Source organism: Babylonia areolata, chromosome 21 (genome assembly GCF_041734735.1).
Source record: "Babylonia areolata isolate BAREFJ2019XMU chromosome 21, ASM4173473v1, whole genome shotgun sequence".
Lineage (NCBI taxonomy): Eukaryota > Metazoa > Mollusca > Gastropoda > Neogastropoda > Buccinidae > Babylonia > Babylonia areolata.
In genome coordinates, this window is record NC_134896.1 from 19,442,674 (window position 1) to 19,459,114 (window position 16,441).

General features: G+C 40.6%; 1 protein-coding gene across 3 annotated transcripts in view; it reads left to right on the forward strand.

The window, feature by feature from the left end:
• LOC143296747 (alpha-soluble NSF attachment protein-like) overlaps positions 1–16,304 on the forward strand; it is a 39,113-nt gene extending 22,809 nt beyond the window's left edge. Inside the window, exons 1-10 of one of the 3 annotated variants that reach the window (XM_076608817.1) lie at positions 1,144–1,370; positions 3,740–3,822; positions 4,282–4,398; positions 5,097–5,143; positions 7,696–7,773; positions 8,568–8,623; positions 9,636–9,720; positions 11,714–11,887; positions 12,928–13,126; positions 13,165–16,304. In XM_076608817.1, the coding sequence (XP_076464932.1) occupies positions 1,270–1,370; positions 3,740–3,822; positions 4,282–4,398; positions 5,097–5,143; positions 7,696–7,773; positions 8,568–8,623; positions 9,636–9,720; positions 11,714–11,887; positions 12,928–13,077 (891 nt within the window). In that variant the 5' untranslated portion in view covers positions 1,144–1,269 and the 3' untranslated portion in view covers positions 13,078–13,126; positions 13,165–16,304. Of the gene's footprint in view, positions 1–1,143; positions 1,371–3,739; positions 3,823–4,281; positions 4,399–5,096; positions 5,144–7,695; positions 7,774–8,567; positions 8,624–9,635; positions 9,721–11,713; positions 11,888–12,927 lie in introns of those variants that run through there. The other 2 variants (XM_076608816.1, XM_076608818.1) reach the window with 2 other exon arrangements.
• Positions 16,305–16,441: the final 137 nt, after the last annotated feature.

Consider the following 16,441-nt stretch of genomic DNA (forward strand, 5'->3'; position numbering starts at 1 on the left):
CGAGCCTTGAGGGACGCCAGATTCCACGGGTAGAAGGTCGGATCTTGTTCCTTCCACTACCACAGCCTGCTGTCTGTCCTTGAGAAAGTCCTTGATCCAGGCATTGGTGCGTCCTCTGATGCCGTAACGACATAGTTTGTGAACAAGTAGGGTATGGCTAACTTTGTCGAACGCCTTTGAGAAGTCGAGGATGATAGTGTCCTCCTGGTTTCCCTTCTCTATCTCTCTAGTCGCTTCTTCCACATACCCTAAGAGTTGCGTTTCACATGACCGTCCGCGTCGGAAGCCGTGCTGCTCTGGACAGAGAGTCTCATTGTTCTCAAGATGGGACATGATGTGGCTGGTGATAATATGTTCCATCAGCTTGCAGGCTATGCAGGTGAGGGAGATGGGGCGGTAGTTTGCAGCTTTGTATTTTTCTCCCTTTTTAAAGACAGGTGTGATGTTGGCCTGTTTCCAGTCCTGTGGCAGAGTGCCGGAGGAGTATGAAATGCGGTAGAGCAGGGTGAAGGCTGGAGTGATCTCCTCTGCAACGGTCTTCAAAAGTCTGGGGGTAATGCCGTCTGGGCCACAGGCTTTATTGGGGTTGAGGTTGAGCAGGAGTTTCCTAACTCCATCTTCTGTGATGTTTATATCAGCGCATGATGGATAGTCTAGAGGGTTTGGTCCAGGGGGGCACTGCTGTTCGAATTCTTCAGCTGTAATGGTGTGTTTGGGGCTGAATACTGAGTGGAACTGGATATTTAAGATCTGGGCTCGCTCTCTGGGGTCAGAGATGAGTTTCCCGGCTTCTTTAAGTGGGGAGACGCCCACTCCTTCTGTTCTTCTTGCTTTGATGAAGCTCCAGAACTTCTTCTTGGAGGTGGTCTGGTTTTCTCCTTCGTCAGAGATCAGGCCTTCTACGTGTCTCCAGTGAGTATTCTGTGAGACTTTAATTTGATATGGAAGTTTGGTTTACACATACTATAGACTTTGAAATTAAGTGGATGGCTGTGAAAACTGTCAAACGGTAGTCTTGGCGAATCAACCTTGCTTCAGACATCCCATGAACTGCCCCTCATATTCATGGGAGAGAAGTCTATATTTTATAAGTCTTCTTAAACGCAAAAAATTGTTGAGTGGCTTCCCTTGTAAGAACGGAAGTTGACGAATCGACCGAATTGGTTGGCAGTGAATGGCAAATACCCAAAATTAGCAGCGACACAAGCTGACCCAGTCATTGCAGAACAAAGTTGGTGTTTGTCAGACTTAATTTAGCAGACGACAGTCATGGCTGACAACGAACAGAAGGGAATGCAGTTAATGCAGGAGGCAAACAAAAAACTCCAGTCATCCAAGGGGTTCTTTGGGTCCTTGATGGCAAGTTTTGGGTGAGTGTGATCTGCTTGACATGAGATTGTTGTACAAGTACGATGTGGCGACTTTTGATTGTGATGTTTCATGACAGTACGTTTACCGTAATAAGTTTAATGTCTTGATTACTTTCGAAAATATAACACGATGTTTCACCATCTGTTGTCGAAATTGTTCATATTGTAAGGTTCTGAATGGTTTTCCCACAAAAGAAAGGGAAGAACGGTTAAAACTGTTCATGTTTTGTCGTTGATACCGAGCAGAAGTAAACAAACCACACACACACACACACACACACACACACACCCTGACACTCGTGTGTACATATACCACTCTCACACACATGCACACCCACACACACCCACCACCACCACCCACCCACAAACACACACATGTACATACTCATGTACATCTTGGGTAAAGAGCACTGTCTGAAGTCCAGTATCCATGCAATGTCATGAGTTCATTTTGTTCCTGATACTACAATGGTAACTGCTCCACCCTGTTATACTGCTAAAAATCAGTAATGATACTGGCAATATCCAAATTTTTTCCCCTCAAGATGGAATGAGTAGTGTTCACAACAAGGTGTGGACATTCACAACACCAGTCACACAGAGGGGAAGAAAGTGGATATAGCCATGATATCTCCCTCAATGCCCACCAAAAATTAACTTGCTGCCTTTTCATCACACAAGAAGATACATTTATGTGGAGACATTTATTGATTTAACTTGATTAACTTCAACCAGGATAGAAGGTGGCAGAATGGATCAGACTTTATCTGCCAATTCATTGTTCTTGAGGGTCTAGGTTTAAATCTCTCCCTTGCCCTTTCTCCCAAGTTTGACTGGAAAATCAAATTGAACATTTAGTCATTTGGATCAGATGATAAACTGAGGTCCTGTGTGTAGCACACACTTGGCACACTGAAAAAGAACCTGTGGCAACAAATGTGTTGTCCTCTGACAGAATTCTGTTGGAAAAAATTCCATTTATTTATAGGTACACAAATATACATGCAAGCAGTCAAGGCCTGACTAGCACATTGGGTTATGTTGCTGTCTGGCATCTGCCTGCCTGAGGTGGTGCAGCTTTTTGGATTTGTCTGAACGTAGTGGCGCCTCCTTGAGAAACTGAAACTGAAAGTTTCCTCCCTCATCTACCCCCTCCCCAAAAAGCACGTCAGTATTCATTTTTAGACATTATAGCAGCCTTAACTGTTGTTAACAGTTTGTTTATTGTTTATTTCTCAGGTTAAGCATGACACTGGTGCATGTGTATGTATGTATGTTTGTATACCGTATGTGTGTGTGTACGTATGTGTTAGAGGCTTCAGATGTGTAGGGGGGCTAGGTGGGTGGGTGTTTGTGTAGATTTTGGGACACAGCTGCAAGTGTAGCTGCACAGATGTATGCATGTGCCTTTTTCTCTTGAGCGTGTGAATACATTATTTATGTGTCTGTATATCTATATGGAAGGTGGGGCAAAGATGTTTAAGACAACACATCGGTGCATATACATTACAGTGTGTGTGTGTGTGTGTGTGTGTATGTGTGTGTGTGTGTGTGTGTGTGCTAAAGTATGCATGTGTGTGGAAGTGCACAAGTCCACTGAACATGGCTAGTTTTTATTATTTTATTTCAGTGCCTTTTGTGTATGATGTTTCTTTTTATATTATATTTTAATGTATCTTTTTTTTTATTTTTTTTTTTAATGTATCCATTTATTTGTTCATTTTGTTTATTTGTTTTACTTTAGATTCATGTTTTGTAAAAATGTAGTTAGGCTCTCAATGACAAGGGTTGACCAGCCTGTTGGGTTTACACATCCATACTTCAGCTCCTTTGTTCTTTTCCTTTATGTACCTTTTATTTCCAATGTACCTTTTAGTTACCTGTGTGCTAGCTGAATCGGTAGCGTAAGCAGCACTGACTTGAAGTTGAGTACCTTGTTAATGGAGAGAGTTATCACTCTGTACTATTTGTTAATCATTTCAGTTTTCATCTCCATGCCTAACTGTTTGTTCATTTCCAGACTTCATCTTTGTTTTAAATATATCCTCGTTTTGATGTGGTTGGGGAGGGCTTAGAGTTGCGTGCAGTCAGCAGGGTATTGTGTGCATACTTTGCCTTGTTGATTCTGTTCTGATTTCTTCATCTGCACTTCCATCTTTGCTGACTACTTTGCCTAGTTAGACTTCCCAGCTTCATTTTTGTGGTTGACTGTGTTAATGTTTTGTCTCAAGGCCTGACTAAGCGCGTTGGGTTACGCTTCTGGTCAGGCATCTGCTTGGCAGATGTGGTGTAGCGTATATGGATTTGTCCAAACGCAGTGACGACCCCTTGAGCTACTGAAACTGAAACTTTGTCTTGTTTTCTTGCAGAGGAGGTTCCAGTAAGCAGGAAGAAGCTGCAGACCTGTTCGTCAGAGCTGCCAATGCTTTCAAGATGGCCAAGAAGTGGTCAAGTAGGTTCTGTGATAATGTCATCCATTGTGGTTAGCTTCGGCTCATGACAAAGTAATGTCAGAAAGTGGGTATAGATCTGTGGTAGCTTCTGTGATTTGACGCTTTCTTTTTTTTTAAAAGAATTTGGTCAGACTCAGCTATTAGTAATCTACATTGTTTCTGCCATAATCTTACCAACTTTCTGACTTTTCTCAGCCGCTAGATCAGTGGCATTGTGCTTGCATTTCTATCATTCTTTGGTGTTTGCAAGTTAGGTGATTCCACATTTCATGGATGTACATCTAATGGCTGTCAGGAATAGTTTGATGCAGACAGGCACTGATTTCAGCTTGCTGCTGAAGCACTTGATATACAGATAACTGGGATGATTGGATGATTGGTGAGTTTTGTTATTTTACATTCACAGGCATGCATCTGTTTATGTGTGTGTACTGCATGCGATATGTTGTGGTGTGCAGTGGCGGGGGAAGCGTTCTGTAAAGCAGCAGAACTGCAGCTGGCATTGGGCAGCAAACATGAGGGGGCGACGCATTACGTGGATGCTGGTAACTGTTACCGCAAAGGAGATGCCAATGGTGAGGGAGATCAGAAATGGAAAGTTACCGTCTGTTGTGGAAATTAAATTGAAAGGGGTTGTGTGCTCCCTGTGTGAGTGTGTGTATACGTGTGTGTGTGTGTGTGTGTGTGTGTGTGTTACAGAGAGAGAAAGAGAGAGAGATGGGAATATCATCTGATTCAAGGGCTTTTTATTAATGATTTTTCATGTGAATATGAAAACAAATTAAATAGCTGTATTATTTTACTTGGCATTACTGAATTTGTGCATAATTTCCCTATTGAATGATTGATAAATTTCTTTTTCTTCCTTGGATTCAGCGTTCATGGGTTGTTCCTCCCAGTATGCACTGTTAGATACGGAATTTGTTCTTTTTAAAGGATTATATTTTTGTCTTGGTTTAAGTTAACATCATTAAAGGTTTTTAAAACAACAACATTTCTTTGAATAAATTTGATGAAAGGGATTGAAATGTGACTCCTGTATGCTGCACTAACAGTTGAGTTATGTTACAACTAAGGTTTCATGTTGCTGGTTGTTTGCTTGGTTGTTTTATATATGGAGTGTTCGACAAATATACAAAATATTGGCAACTTTGGAAAATATAACATTGGTTCGCCAGTACTGCCAGAAGTGGTGATAACTCAAGAAAAATGCCACATTCAAATTTTTTTTTTAGCATCTTTTACAGTTTCCTTCGTTGATTTGATGTTACAGAGGCTATCCGATGCATGCAAAAAGCTATTGAAATCTACACAGACATGGTGAGTGTATACTGTGATTTATGTTTTCTTGTTTAAATAACTGTTGAATAATGTAGTCTATAAATTTGACTTTGTTATGGCTGAAAGGGTGGATGACTTGTCCAAGATTTGATGAAACCATAGTGGGACTGTACATTTAATTGTGTGTATGTTCATTCTGTCATGACAGGTGCTTGTATGCAAACTAGCTTTTTTTTTTCTTTTTTTTTTTTCTTTTTTTCCACTGTATGTATGAAACTAATGTTTATGTGAAACAAGTTACAGTTGAATGACTCTTCCAACCCATCAGAACTTTCATCATCTCTGCCTCTTGAAGGACACAGAAATATCCCCTTTTCCCGCAAAGCTCGTAATCTTGGTGTTGTCATTGACAGTAAGTTTTCAGTGAAAGATCAGGTTTCAAAAATTTGCCAAGTTGCCTACCTTGAAATCCACAGAATAACATCTGTCGGACCATTTTTGACTGTTGATGCAACAAATACCCTGGTTACATCCCTTGTTTTCTCACGGTTAGATTACTGCAATTCTCTGTTAGCTGATCTATCCCCAGAAGTATGTTGAAAAAATTCAAAAAGTGATGAATTGTGCTGCCCGCCTTGTCTTCCAGGCACGCAGACGTGACCACATCTCCTCGCAGAACTGCACTGGCTGCCTGTTTCTTTCAGAATACAAGATTGCCACTCTTTGTTATAATGTTATCTCTGGCTCTGCTCCTCCTTATCTTCAGGAACTCCTCCAGATCTATATTCCGTCTCTGTCTCTGCATTCCTCCTGTGACACTCACATTTATCGCATACCAAACAGGTGAAAGAAATTCCATGGGGAACCTGCTTTCTCTTTCATTTGACCTGTCATCTGATGGAACAAACTCTGTCTGACACGCTCAGTCTTTGTCCTCGTTCAGATCAGCTCTCAGAACTCACCTTATCTACAGTTGTTATGATGATTTTTTTCCGCCCTGTATGTCTGTCCATGATTGTTGGTGGATGGAGAGAGGAATGAAATGTGTCAGTGTGAATGCCTGGTGTGTGTGTGTGTGTGTGTGTGTGTGTGTGTGTGTGTGAGTGTGTGTGTGTGTGTATGAGTGTGTGTATGAGTGTGTGTGTGTGTGAGTGTGTGTGTGTGAGTGTGTGTGTGTGTGTGTGTGAGTGTGCGTCCTGTTTATTTTGTGATGTGTATAGGCAAATGAATGTTATAAAATGTATCTGCATCAATGTGTGTATGTGTAATTGTATTTGTAAACGCTCTGGGCTTTCCGGAGATAGGGTGTCCAAATGTTCATTATTGTTATTATTAAATTGTGTGACTTGTCAGTGACAAGGGGAGGGTAAGGAGAAAGAGGGGAGGGGTTGGGGAGGGGAGGGGAGGGTGATGAGTGAGATACTGCTTCGGATAAGGAGTGACTGCCGCAACATGTCATATAGGTGATATGATTCCTAAGCTGTTTGTGTGGATGTTTTTTTGTCATCTTCGGACTTCAGGTTGAAACAAAAATAATGTCTTCTGTTAATGTTCAAGGTTGGATGATTCAAGAGTTTGGTTTTGATGCATATAGGTTTTACTATTTCAGTACATGTTTTACACATCAATTTTTTACATTTGTACAGCTAAAACTGAGCATGTTTTATATGGAAAGACACTGTATAGATTAGATTATCATTAGTAGCGATAGTATTTTGAGTGAAAGTGGTCCTTTATATTGTAATAGCAAATAATTTTGCATATGCATATATTTTTTTTGAAATCTTGTTGTTTTTTATGGATCTGTGTGCAGTTTGACAGAGGTGTATTTTGACCCTGTGTGTTTATTATTGTTTTTATCCTTAACCCCTTGACTGATATTGACAGGTATGCTCGTCAGTGAAGGGATGTCACTTGAGACAGACTGAGCTTACAAGTTAGGGTGTCAGTCACCCTCATTTATTTGCACGTCTTCCTGAAGGGACTGCATGCCTTTTGTTCATCAAAATCAAGACTGTAAGTGTGCAAACAAAGTAACTGCACTTACAATTTATCCCATACTGATGACGGGCGCAATAGCCGAGTGGTTAAAGCGTTGGACTGTCAATCTGAGGGTCCCAGGTTGGAATCACGGTGACGGCGCCTGGTGGGTAAAGGGTGGAGATTTTTACGATCTCCCAGGTCAACATACGTGCAGACCTGCTAGTGCCTGAACCCCCTTCGTGTGTATATGCAAGCAGAAGATCAAATACGCACGTTAAAGATCCTGTAATCCATGTCAGCGTTCGGTGGGTTATGGGAAAACAAGAACATACCCAGCATGCACACCCCCGAAAACGGAGTATGGCTGCCTACATGGCGGGGTAAAAAACGGTCATACACGTAAAAGCCCACTCGTGTGCATACGAGTGAACACAAAAGAAGAAGAAGACTCCCACGCTGATCTCTTTTCATCAAGGCTCAGCACTGAAGGGGTTAAGGGGGACTGACAAGGAGGAAAGTGTGCGGCCTGTTTTCAGGTGACGTGTCTGCTTTGCACTGAATCCAGTCATAGTGGTTGAGCTCAGCATGGTGCTACACTGTGTGTGCAGGGTCGGTTCACGATAGCTGCCAAGCATCACATCACGGTGGCAGAAATCTACGAGTCAGAGCTGGTGGACATTGAGAAGGTGTGTGGGCAATCGTGCAGACTTGTGTCAGCTTGTGGTGTTGTGTTGAATGTTTTATGAATGTACACATTTCCATTTGTCTTAAAGCTTTTCAAGTATACAACACAGCATTAGTTTTTGTTTTTTGGGAATGTTTTTTTTCCTTCTGTAAATCTAGTGACTGGAATCAGTGTTATTTTGTTACTGTTGTACATGTCTGTGAGTGTTTTGAGCATTTGTGTGTATGCGTGAGCGCGCACACATGTGTGTGTGTGTGTGTGTGTTTCCCTACAGCAGACACTGTGTGTTTCCCCATGTTCCTCACTAAATGGATCATATCACCAGTTCTGATTTGATTCCTTCTGTTCTTAAGACACAGTAAGCGCAAATTTGCTTTTGTTGATTCAGAACATTCCCTTTTTTTTCCTGTATCTGGCCAAGATGCATGGTCTAACAATCCGTTTTCCCATACAGCTGGGTGGTTGTTTTTTACTACATGTGAATTATAAGCAGTCCCCTGTTTCACAGTGACAACAGATGAGTGAATCTGGATTTGTCATGAGCTTTTCTGCAACCAATTTTTTTCTTTCTTTTTTTTTCACATGTCCCTTTTTCATCAACAAACATGGCAGAAATTTCTCTCTTAGAAATGATAACCATTCTTGTCTTATGTTGTTCATCTCCAAAATCATAAGCAGAAATGAATACTTTTTTTTTTTACATTTAGATTTCACACAACATATGCACAATGATAGATATTTCAATGTATCTGAAAGAAATGAAATTGTGGCTGAAGAGTTCCGTGTTTGTTTCAGGCAATTGCCAACTATGAACAGGCTGCTGATTATTACAAAGGAGAAGAGTCCAACAGGTAACAGTACAAAACAACAGCATCAGAAAAGAACAAACCCTTAACCTGTGTTTCCACGGATCTTCCAACACACCTCGTTTACTCTTCTGTCCACCTCTTCTGTGACCATGAAACATACATTATCATCTCTGGTGTGGGTTTCAAACAGTATTTTACAGGATAGAGTTGTCAGCCCTTTGCCTGACCTCTAAACTATGAGGGGCTGGTTGATCACTGTTTGCCCTCCACCCATTGACCTCTTTTTTGTGTGTTTTTGTCCAAGAATTTAGGACATTTTGTTTTCTATACTTCGATTGTGATTGGGGTGATGAAGAAGCTGCTGTGGGGATCCATTAAGGTTTTGGACTACTTGACAAGGCTGTCATCTTGTAATGTATCCTGGTGTGAACCAGACTGAGAGACACAGACACTGGTCAGAAACTTTGAGCAACACTCCCAAAGACTTTGTGTGAAGTGGATGACCCTGGACTGTGTGGTCCCAGTTTGAGGCGGTGATCCTGTGGGAGAACATTATGATCTTCATGTTGTAGCTCTTCATCTGGTGCACACTGTGGTTGGTAGAAATTCACCCTCCTAATGACAGGCATTTCTTGCCAGTAGTTTTGTATGGATGTGGTCATTGTCATCAGAAACAGGTGATGTTGATACAGGTTTATACTGTCAGGACACTCCATTGGATGAACTAGGATTTCTTGATGTTTGTTTGTTTGGTTGGTTTTTCTTTCCTTTTTTATTCTTGACATCTAAGAGTGAATTTTTGTGAAAAAAAGAATTGAAGAGTAGAAATAATTAGCAATACAAGCTATTACAGAAAATGACAAAGTAGAATGAATGTTCTGCTCAGCAAAACAGACCTCTGCCTTGGGAAATATGATACAAGTCTCATTATTATTTCAGCTCATGCACTTGTTTATTCTGTTTACTGCATTAAGGACCGTCATTCTTCTTGGTGTTTCAAAATGCTGCCTAGTTTTCTTTTAAAACAATTTTGTTGTTTTTCCTGTGTGTGCAGCTCAGCTAACAAGTGTCTATCCAAGGTGGCAGAGTATTCGGCCAAGCTGGAGAACTACGAGAAAGCCATTGAAATATATGAACAGGTGAGTCACAGGCCAGCATTCGTCCCTTTTCATGTCACCACCTTCTTTCTCTTCAACTGGTATAAGAGGAAGAAGAGAAAGAAACAAGAAAGGAAGAATAAGATGAGGGGTAGGAGGGAGCCAGGGGGTGGGTAAGGAGATGTGATGGAGGAGTAAAGGTGTGTTCATGAGTGTCTGATCCACTAAGTGCTGAACTGCTGAATAAGTACAGTCACATCTCTTTTGACTGAACAAAGGCACCATGACTTCAAGGCAGCATTGCTTCACACACAAGGTGTGTACCTTTGTCTTGTGTGAAAGAATGAAGGTCGCTGCACTTGTTGATGAGTGATCATGAAATGTTTAATGTTCCCAGTCTTGTGTAGATTGTGTTCCTTTTATCGCTACAGCTGAGGATGAATACGGCCTGTATGATGCTCTGAAAACAACACAGTGATGCAAGTTCAACAGAGAATCTGACAGATTATATCCTATGTCAAGCAGTGGATTCTTCAGACATTCATCTGAAATCAGACTTGAGGAAGATTTTGAAAATGGCACACATCTTGCGGTTTGACACACAACTGTGGAGGTGCTGTGGTGATACCAGATTCAAACAGAGAAATCTTGAGTCTCTCACTGTGTGTTGCTGTTAGAGACCATTTCTTTTTTCCTTAAACAGCCTTGAAGTCAAAGATGTATAGTACCCATGAGGTAATAATGTCTTTCAGGTTTCATCAAATTGTTTACTTATTTATAGTCTTTTATCACCCCACCTTGAGAGATTAGATTATAAAATAAATAAGCCAGTCACAGACAGAAAATACGAAAAAAAAACTTAGCCGTATGAAGAGCACAGGAACAGGCGTCATGATGGCCGCCGGAAAAAGAGGGCACTAGCCAGCGGGACAAAGGGGAGGTTACCTACTTCTGGGAGGTTATTGGCCGTAGTACTTTCGTTTTCTCCACATAGGCGGATAGTAGTTTTGCACAGGCAGGAATGTCAGACCCCTGCCGGAGTCTGCACTAGTTGGGTCACGGTAAGTATGTTATTTAAACGTAATTTTAGATAGAAAATGTCCTTTTTGCACGGTTTGTTCTCACCTACTGCCTTATGTCCCTTCACTTTGATGTCCATTCCTGTTATTGCTGTTATTATTGTTACTGCTGGTACAGCTACTGTTTTTCCTCACTCCAGACTGTTCTTTCTTTCCCAGACCTCCAATGGCCCTTTTCTTTGAATGTACTTCTGTTGTCACATTTCTGCCAATGTTTGTTTTTTCTGCTGATTAGTACTCTTAAATCGTTTTAGTCTTGCCTATACCTCCACTGTCATTTTCACTTATCACAGTCCCTTAAGAAGGATCTATGGTCTTGACACCAAGTCTCCTGGAAGTAAAATCAGGTTCCTGCGTGCACTGGTGTGTCCATCTTTTAGTATGCATGGAAGGCATGGACCCTCACAGCAGATTTGGGGGGAAGATTTAACCCCATGGAAATGAGGTGTTATCACAAGATACTAATCATCACATACACTGATCACATGACCAGTGAACAAGTTTGCCAAACCACTGAGCAGCACATTGGACCTTAAGAAGAAAAGGAAGCTGGTGTGGCCACATAACAAGATCCAGTGGTCTTGCTGAAACAATCCTTCAAGGAACTGTTGATGGAGAGAAATGGAGGGGAAGACAGAAAGAAAAAGGGACTGACTGCAGAATATACTGGAAAACGCATTTGCAGAGACTTTAGCTTTGACACACAACTGGCAGACCAGAGGAATCTTATGAACACTTCTTCTGTAAGGCACCCCAGTGACTCTTCAAAGTTGAGGTAGAAGAAGAAGATTGTCTGAAACATGGACACTTCTTATTTAAGTGAGTATTACTTCACAACCCTTTTTATGTGTCACACATTTTCTCCATTAATTTTATAGGCTCAGCAGTCCTGTTTTGTTTGATGGCCAAGACTGGAGCCCACATACAGGTGAAGCTGTGACCGTGTTGTCTTTCAGCTGGGGATGTATGCCATGGACAACAGCCTTCTGAAGTACAGTGCCAAGGACCACTTCTTCAAGGCCTGTGTGTGCCACATGTGCGTGGACCTGGTCAACGCTCAGCTGTCCCTGACCAAGTACGAGGACATGTTCCCCGCCTTCTCTGAAAGCAGGGAGTGCAAGCTGGTGAAGGTGAGGCCTCTTCTGAAGGTGGACATGGAGTTAGGGGATGTTGGTGTGTGTCCAGAGGGGTTGGAGTGTGTGTTTGTGAGTGGGTGTCTGAAGAAGATAAAGTGTGTGTGTGTGTGTGTGAGTGGAGGGTGGATGAATTGTGTGTATCTGTGTGTGTGTGTGTGTGTGTGTGTGTAGGGGACAGTTTCAGTTTCAGTAGCTCAAGGAGGCGTCACTGCGTTCGGACAAATCCATATACGCTACACCACATCTGCCAAGCAGATGCCTGACCAGCAGCGAGAAAAAAAAAGAAAAAAGATAAGCTTACATAAATAAATCAATAATAATTATGATATAAAAAAACGTAGTAGTGATGAAAATGATTAAAAAAATAAAAAAAAAATAATAATAAATAAATAGGGGACAGAGCATGTGTTATTATTGTTAACATCTTCATAGAAGTGCTGCGTCAGAATCGGCAAACCATCTGACTTCTAATCCACTGTTCAGCAGTAATCAGGGTTCAAGGCCCTGTTTGGCATAGTGTTGTATCCCTGGGGAAAAGGACTTTGATTTTCCTCACTCCACCCAGGTGTGAACTGGTACCTGGCATCGTTTGGGGATGGTTGAAATGGCGGAAGGAGGGGATTGGGTCCTGTCATCTGATGACCACTGCTAGACACTGACCACTGCTAGACACTGACTACTGCTAGACACTGACCACTGCTGGACACTGACCACTGCTAGACACTGACCACTGCTGGACACTGACCACTGCCGGACACTGACCACTGCTAGACACTGACCACTGCTAGACACTGACCACTGCTGGACACTGACCACTGCTAGACACTGACCACTGCTGGACACTGACCACTGCCGGACACTGACCACTGCTAGACACTGACCACTGCTAGACACTGAACATGAATTCACTGCCCTGATTGATGTAAAGGGCACAAGATCTTTAATCTTTAACATTGAGAGCAGGTGTTAAAATGTCTATGTATAAGATTATGTTTTGACTTACGATGAAGCTGTGCCATTACAAATATGTGCAGAATCTACTGAAAGCCTGTGAAGAAGAAAATGTGGATGGATTCACTGAAGCCTTGCGGGAATTCGACAGCATTTCACGGCTAGACAAGAACCTCACGACCATGCTGGTCAAAGTGAAGAAACAGCTCAATGCGGAACCTGATTTGTGTTGATTGTGCTTACTGGATACTGGACCTTGATATCAACACACACACATGCACTCACTCACACACACACACACACACACACACACACACACACACACACACACACACACACATGTTTACACCACCCACCACCACCACCCCTCTCTCTCTCCCTCTCTCTCTCTCTCACACACACACACACACACTGGCAGGCTAATCTATCATGTTCAACTCATCCTTTAGCAGAATGTAATGCAACACAATTCACTACAGTGCGTTTATTACAGTAATCATCTCTCATGAGAAAATGGGAAGACTCTGTGACTTTCCACAGTATTCATCTTTAAAAGTGAACCTTAAATGTGTGTCCATATGCTGTCTTTTATGGAACTGCATATCTTTTCCCTCCGACTCCTTTCTTGAAGAAAAAATAGATATACAATTTATTGTTGTTCTTTTTGACCTATTATGTTGTCATCTTTACACCAGTGTTTATATATTGCTTTTAGTTTGATTTTATTGTTTACTTGAATGTATTCTGGGTAAAAGTTCTCATTGTAATTATATATATATATATATTGTCAAACCCTACTCTGTTGTTGTCAGTTTCAAACCATTATCCTGGTAGATTTTTTTATTTTGTTTTCATTATCATTTTGGGGTTGATTTCTAAATGACCAATCAGGTCAAAATAATCAGTTATCAACATTTGGTCACAGGTGGAGATCATGATGTGCCAATACAATTTTGTAACTAGTCCAGTAAGTCTCCAACAAATCATGGAAGCAATTTGTGATTTTAGCAAAATGTGGTTTAGAAAGGTGAAAGTTTGATTGAATCGTTGCAGGGTAATATAGAAGAGAAGGCCTGGTAAGTGATATGACTCCCATTATTTCCATTAAACATTATTGATAATAATCATGAATCTATGTTTTTACTAATACATTAAGGTATCAAGAAGAAAAAAAGACATATGCAATATGAAAGAAAATGATTTTGGAAATTCTGGTGGCGTTGATCACAGAACTGATCGCAGTTTTGAAGAAGGGATCTAGGATAACCAGTTCTGTACCATGATGCTAACTTTCATTCATTTCGAAATTTATTGTTAAAAGAGAAAGGAATTATTAAAAACCAGTTGCAAAAACTAAGAGACAGATATCATTTTCTAAAATTTGCATTTTATGTTCAGTAAATGGCTGTGTTTTTAGCAGGTGTTTTTATTTCTGTCATACATCGAAAGTGAACTATATTTGAATTACATGTTACAGATGGTTTCAATGACATTTTTTCTGAAGAATTGTAATTTTCCTATCAAAGTGTTACTGTCTAGGATCACAAAGGCATATATGCGTGTGTGTGAATGAAAGTTTGAAAATGCTAATTTGTTAATTTTAGAGGGGGGTACTGGTGGAGCTGGTGATGGTTTTTGTTTGCAGCATTCAGATGCATGTAATGTTTTCTGTCTTCACTTGTTTGTTTGTTTTTTGTTGTGCAATGTCTTAGTTTTTTTTTTGTTGTTGCTTTATTTTTCATATGGCCACATTCTCAAAATTTAGTTTTATGTACATATCAGAGTAGAATAAGAATACACTTGTCTAAGATTGATAGACTGTAAACAGCATCATATAGTATGATGACCATCCTAATAGACTTTTGTTGTTTGTTTTTTTAGCAGTGTCTTCGGTAACAAAAGGCAATACTGTTCCTTGTTTCAGTCAGTAGTTGTTTTTTCATGACACTTCTTGTGTGGAAAGTGGCTTAACATAGCAGCACTTCCAGAATACTAAAAGAGAGAGAGAGAGAGAAGGAAATTATGAGGGTTTAGAAATCATGCACAGAGATCCGTACCTCTGCCGAAAAGGCCTTGTATGAATTTCTGCAAACCATTTGTTTTTTTCCCAAGATTCTGATTCTCCACTACAACCTTTAAACATTTATTACTTCTGTGAAGCTCTGTGTGTGTGAGTGTGTGTGTGTGTGAGTGTGTGTGTGTGGTGTGTGTGTGCACATGAGAGAGAAACTGACAGGAGATTGGGAAGAATTGTATTTTCCTGTTTTCTGTTACTCATTTTCAATACTATGGCATAACCTAATGCAGAAAGAGTAATTACAATGTAGTAGTCTGCAAGACTCTTGTAAATGATTATCTGCTTTGCTTTTGAAATTCAGCTTACCACTGGTTTGTGAATTCCTGTGTTAGGTTTGTGTTTGAAGAGTTTTGGTTGTGCTTATTTCTTTTACTGGTCAAAATGGACATGATTATTGGTAAAATCACAGTGTGATGATCTGTTTAGCATGCACGTGTCAGCAGCATTGACTTACAGCTTATATTGAGGGTGTGAGCGAGAGACAGAGGGGGAGGTGGTGCTCGGGAGCTGTGTGAAGACTATCAGAACTTGATTTTTCTTCTCTTTTTAGCTGTGTTCTGTTTGAATCAAGGTATTATGGGTCAGTTTTATGAAACTATAATACTTCTTCAGAAATACAAATGACAGCATTTGGACTTCTCACAATATGTTGCATGCTGTAGATTATTGTTGAAACTGGGATTGTTTTTCTGATTTTGTGATTGACAACAGAGTAACCATTTCTTGGATTCATCAGTTTGTGTTTGGTAAACCCTGTACGACCTTTGTATGGTGACATAATTTGTTTATAATATGAAATACATCTACCTGAAGAAAGGTGGTTTTCATGAGTGAATGCTGTTTCAGTTGTGTATAGATTGTCATGATAAAATAGATTCAATATTTTGCTTGCAATGTCATTGGAAAGAAGCTATTTGGAATGTATTGTGTGTGCCGGTCAGGAAAAAAGAATGGGATAGGATATGGAAAAATAGAGTGTATAATAATGACAGATGATAAAAAAAAAAACATATTTAGATATCAGGCATCAGAATTGTCTGAGGATATGCTAATTTCAGAGGATTGGGGGACTGCGACCGTGGTTTCGGCTCAGGTAGCTGCGGATCCAATTTTTTTATTGAGCGCAGTGTTATTCTCAAATGGTATTCTTAAATGGCTTGTTCTGTTTTTGGGGCATGCATAGTATTCTTAATTGGCTCCTTCTGTTTTTGCGCATTTCCTGCAAGCAAGTGTCAGCACTATACCAGTATCGTTGCCCCTTTACCTCACTGGGGCATGGGCGGCCCCTGGACACCTGCCTCCTGCAGAGGATTGGACTCTTGGGTATTCTGATGCTTGGAACACAATGCATGATAATTATAAGTAAAACATGTATTCTTTGAGTGTGATACAAGATGAAAGTTATTATGACATATGATTAAGTCTGTGTTGAAAAGTTGTGTATGATTAAGTCTGTGTTGAGAAGTTAAGTGCATAATTAATCAGAACAAATCTCTGTTCAAGTACTACTGAACAGAAAC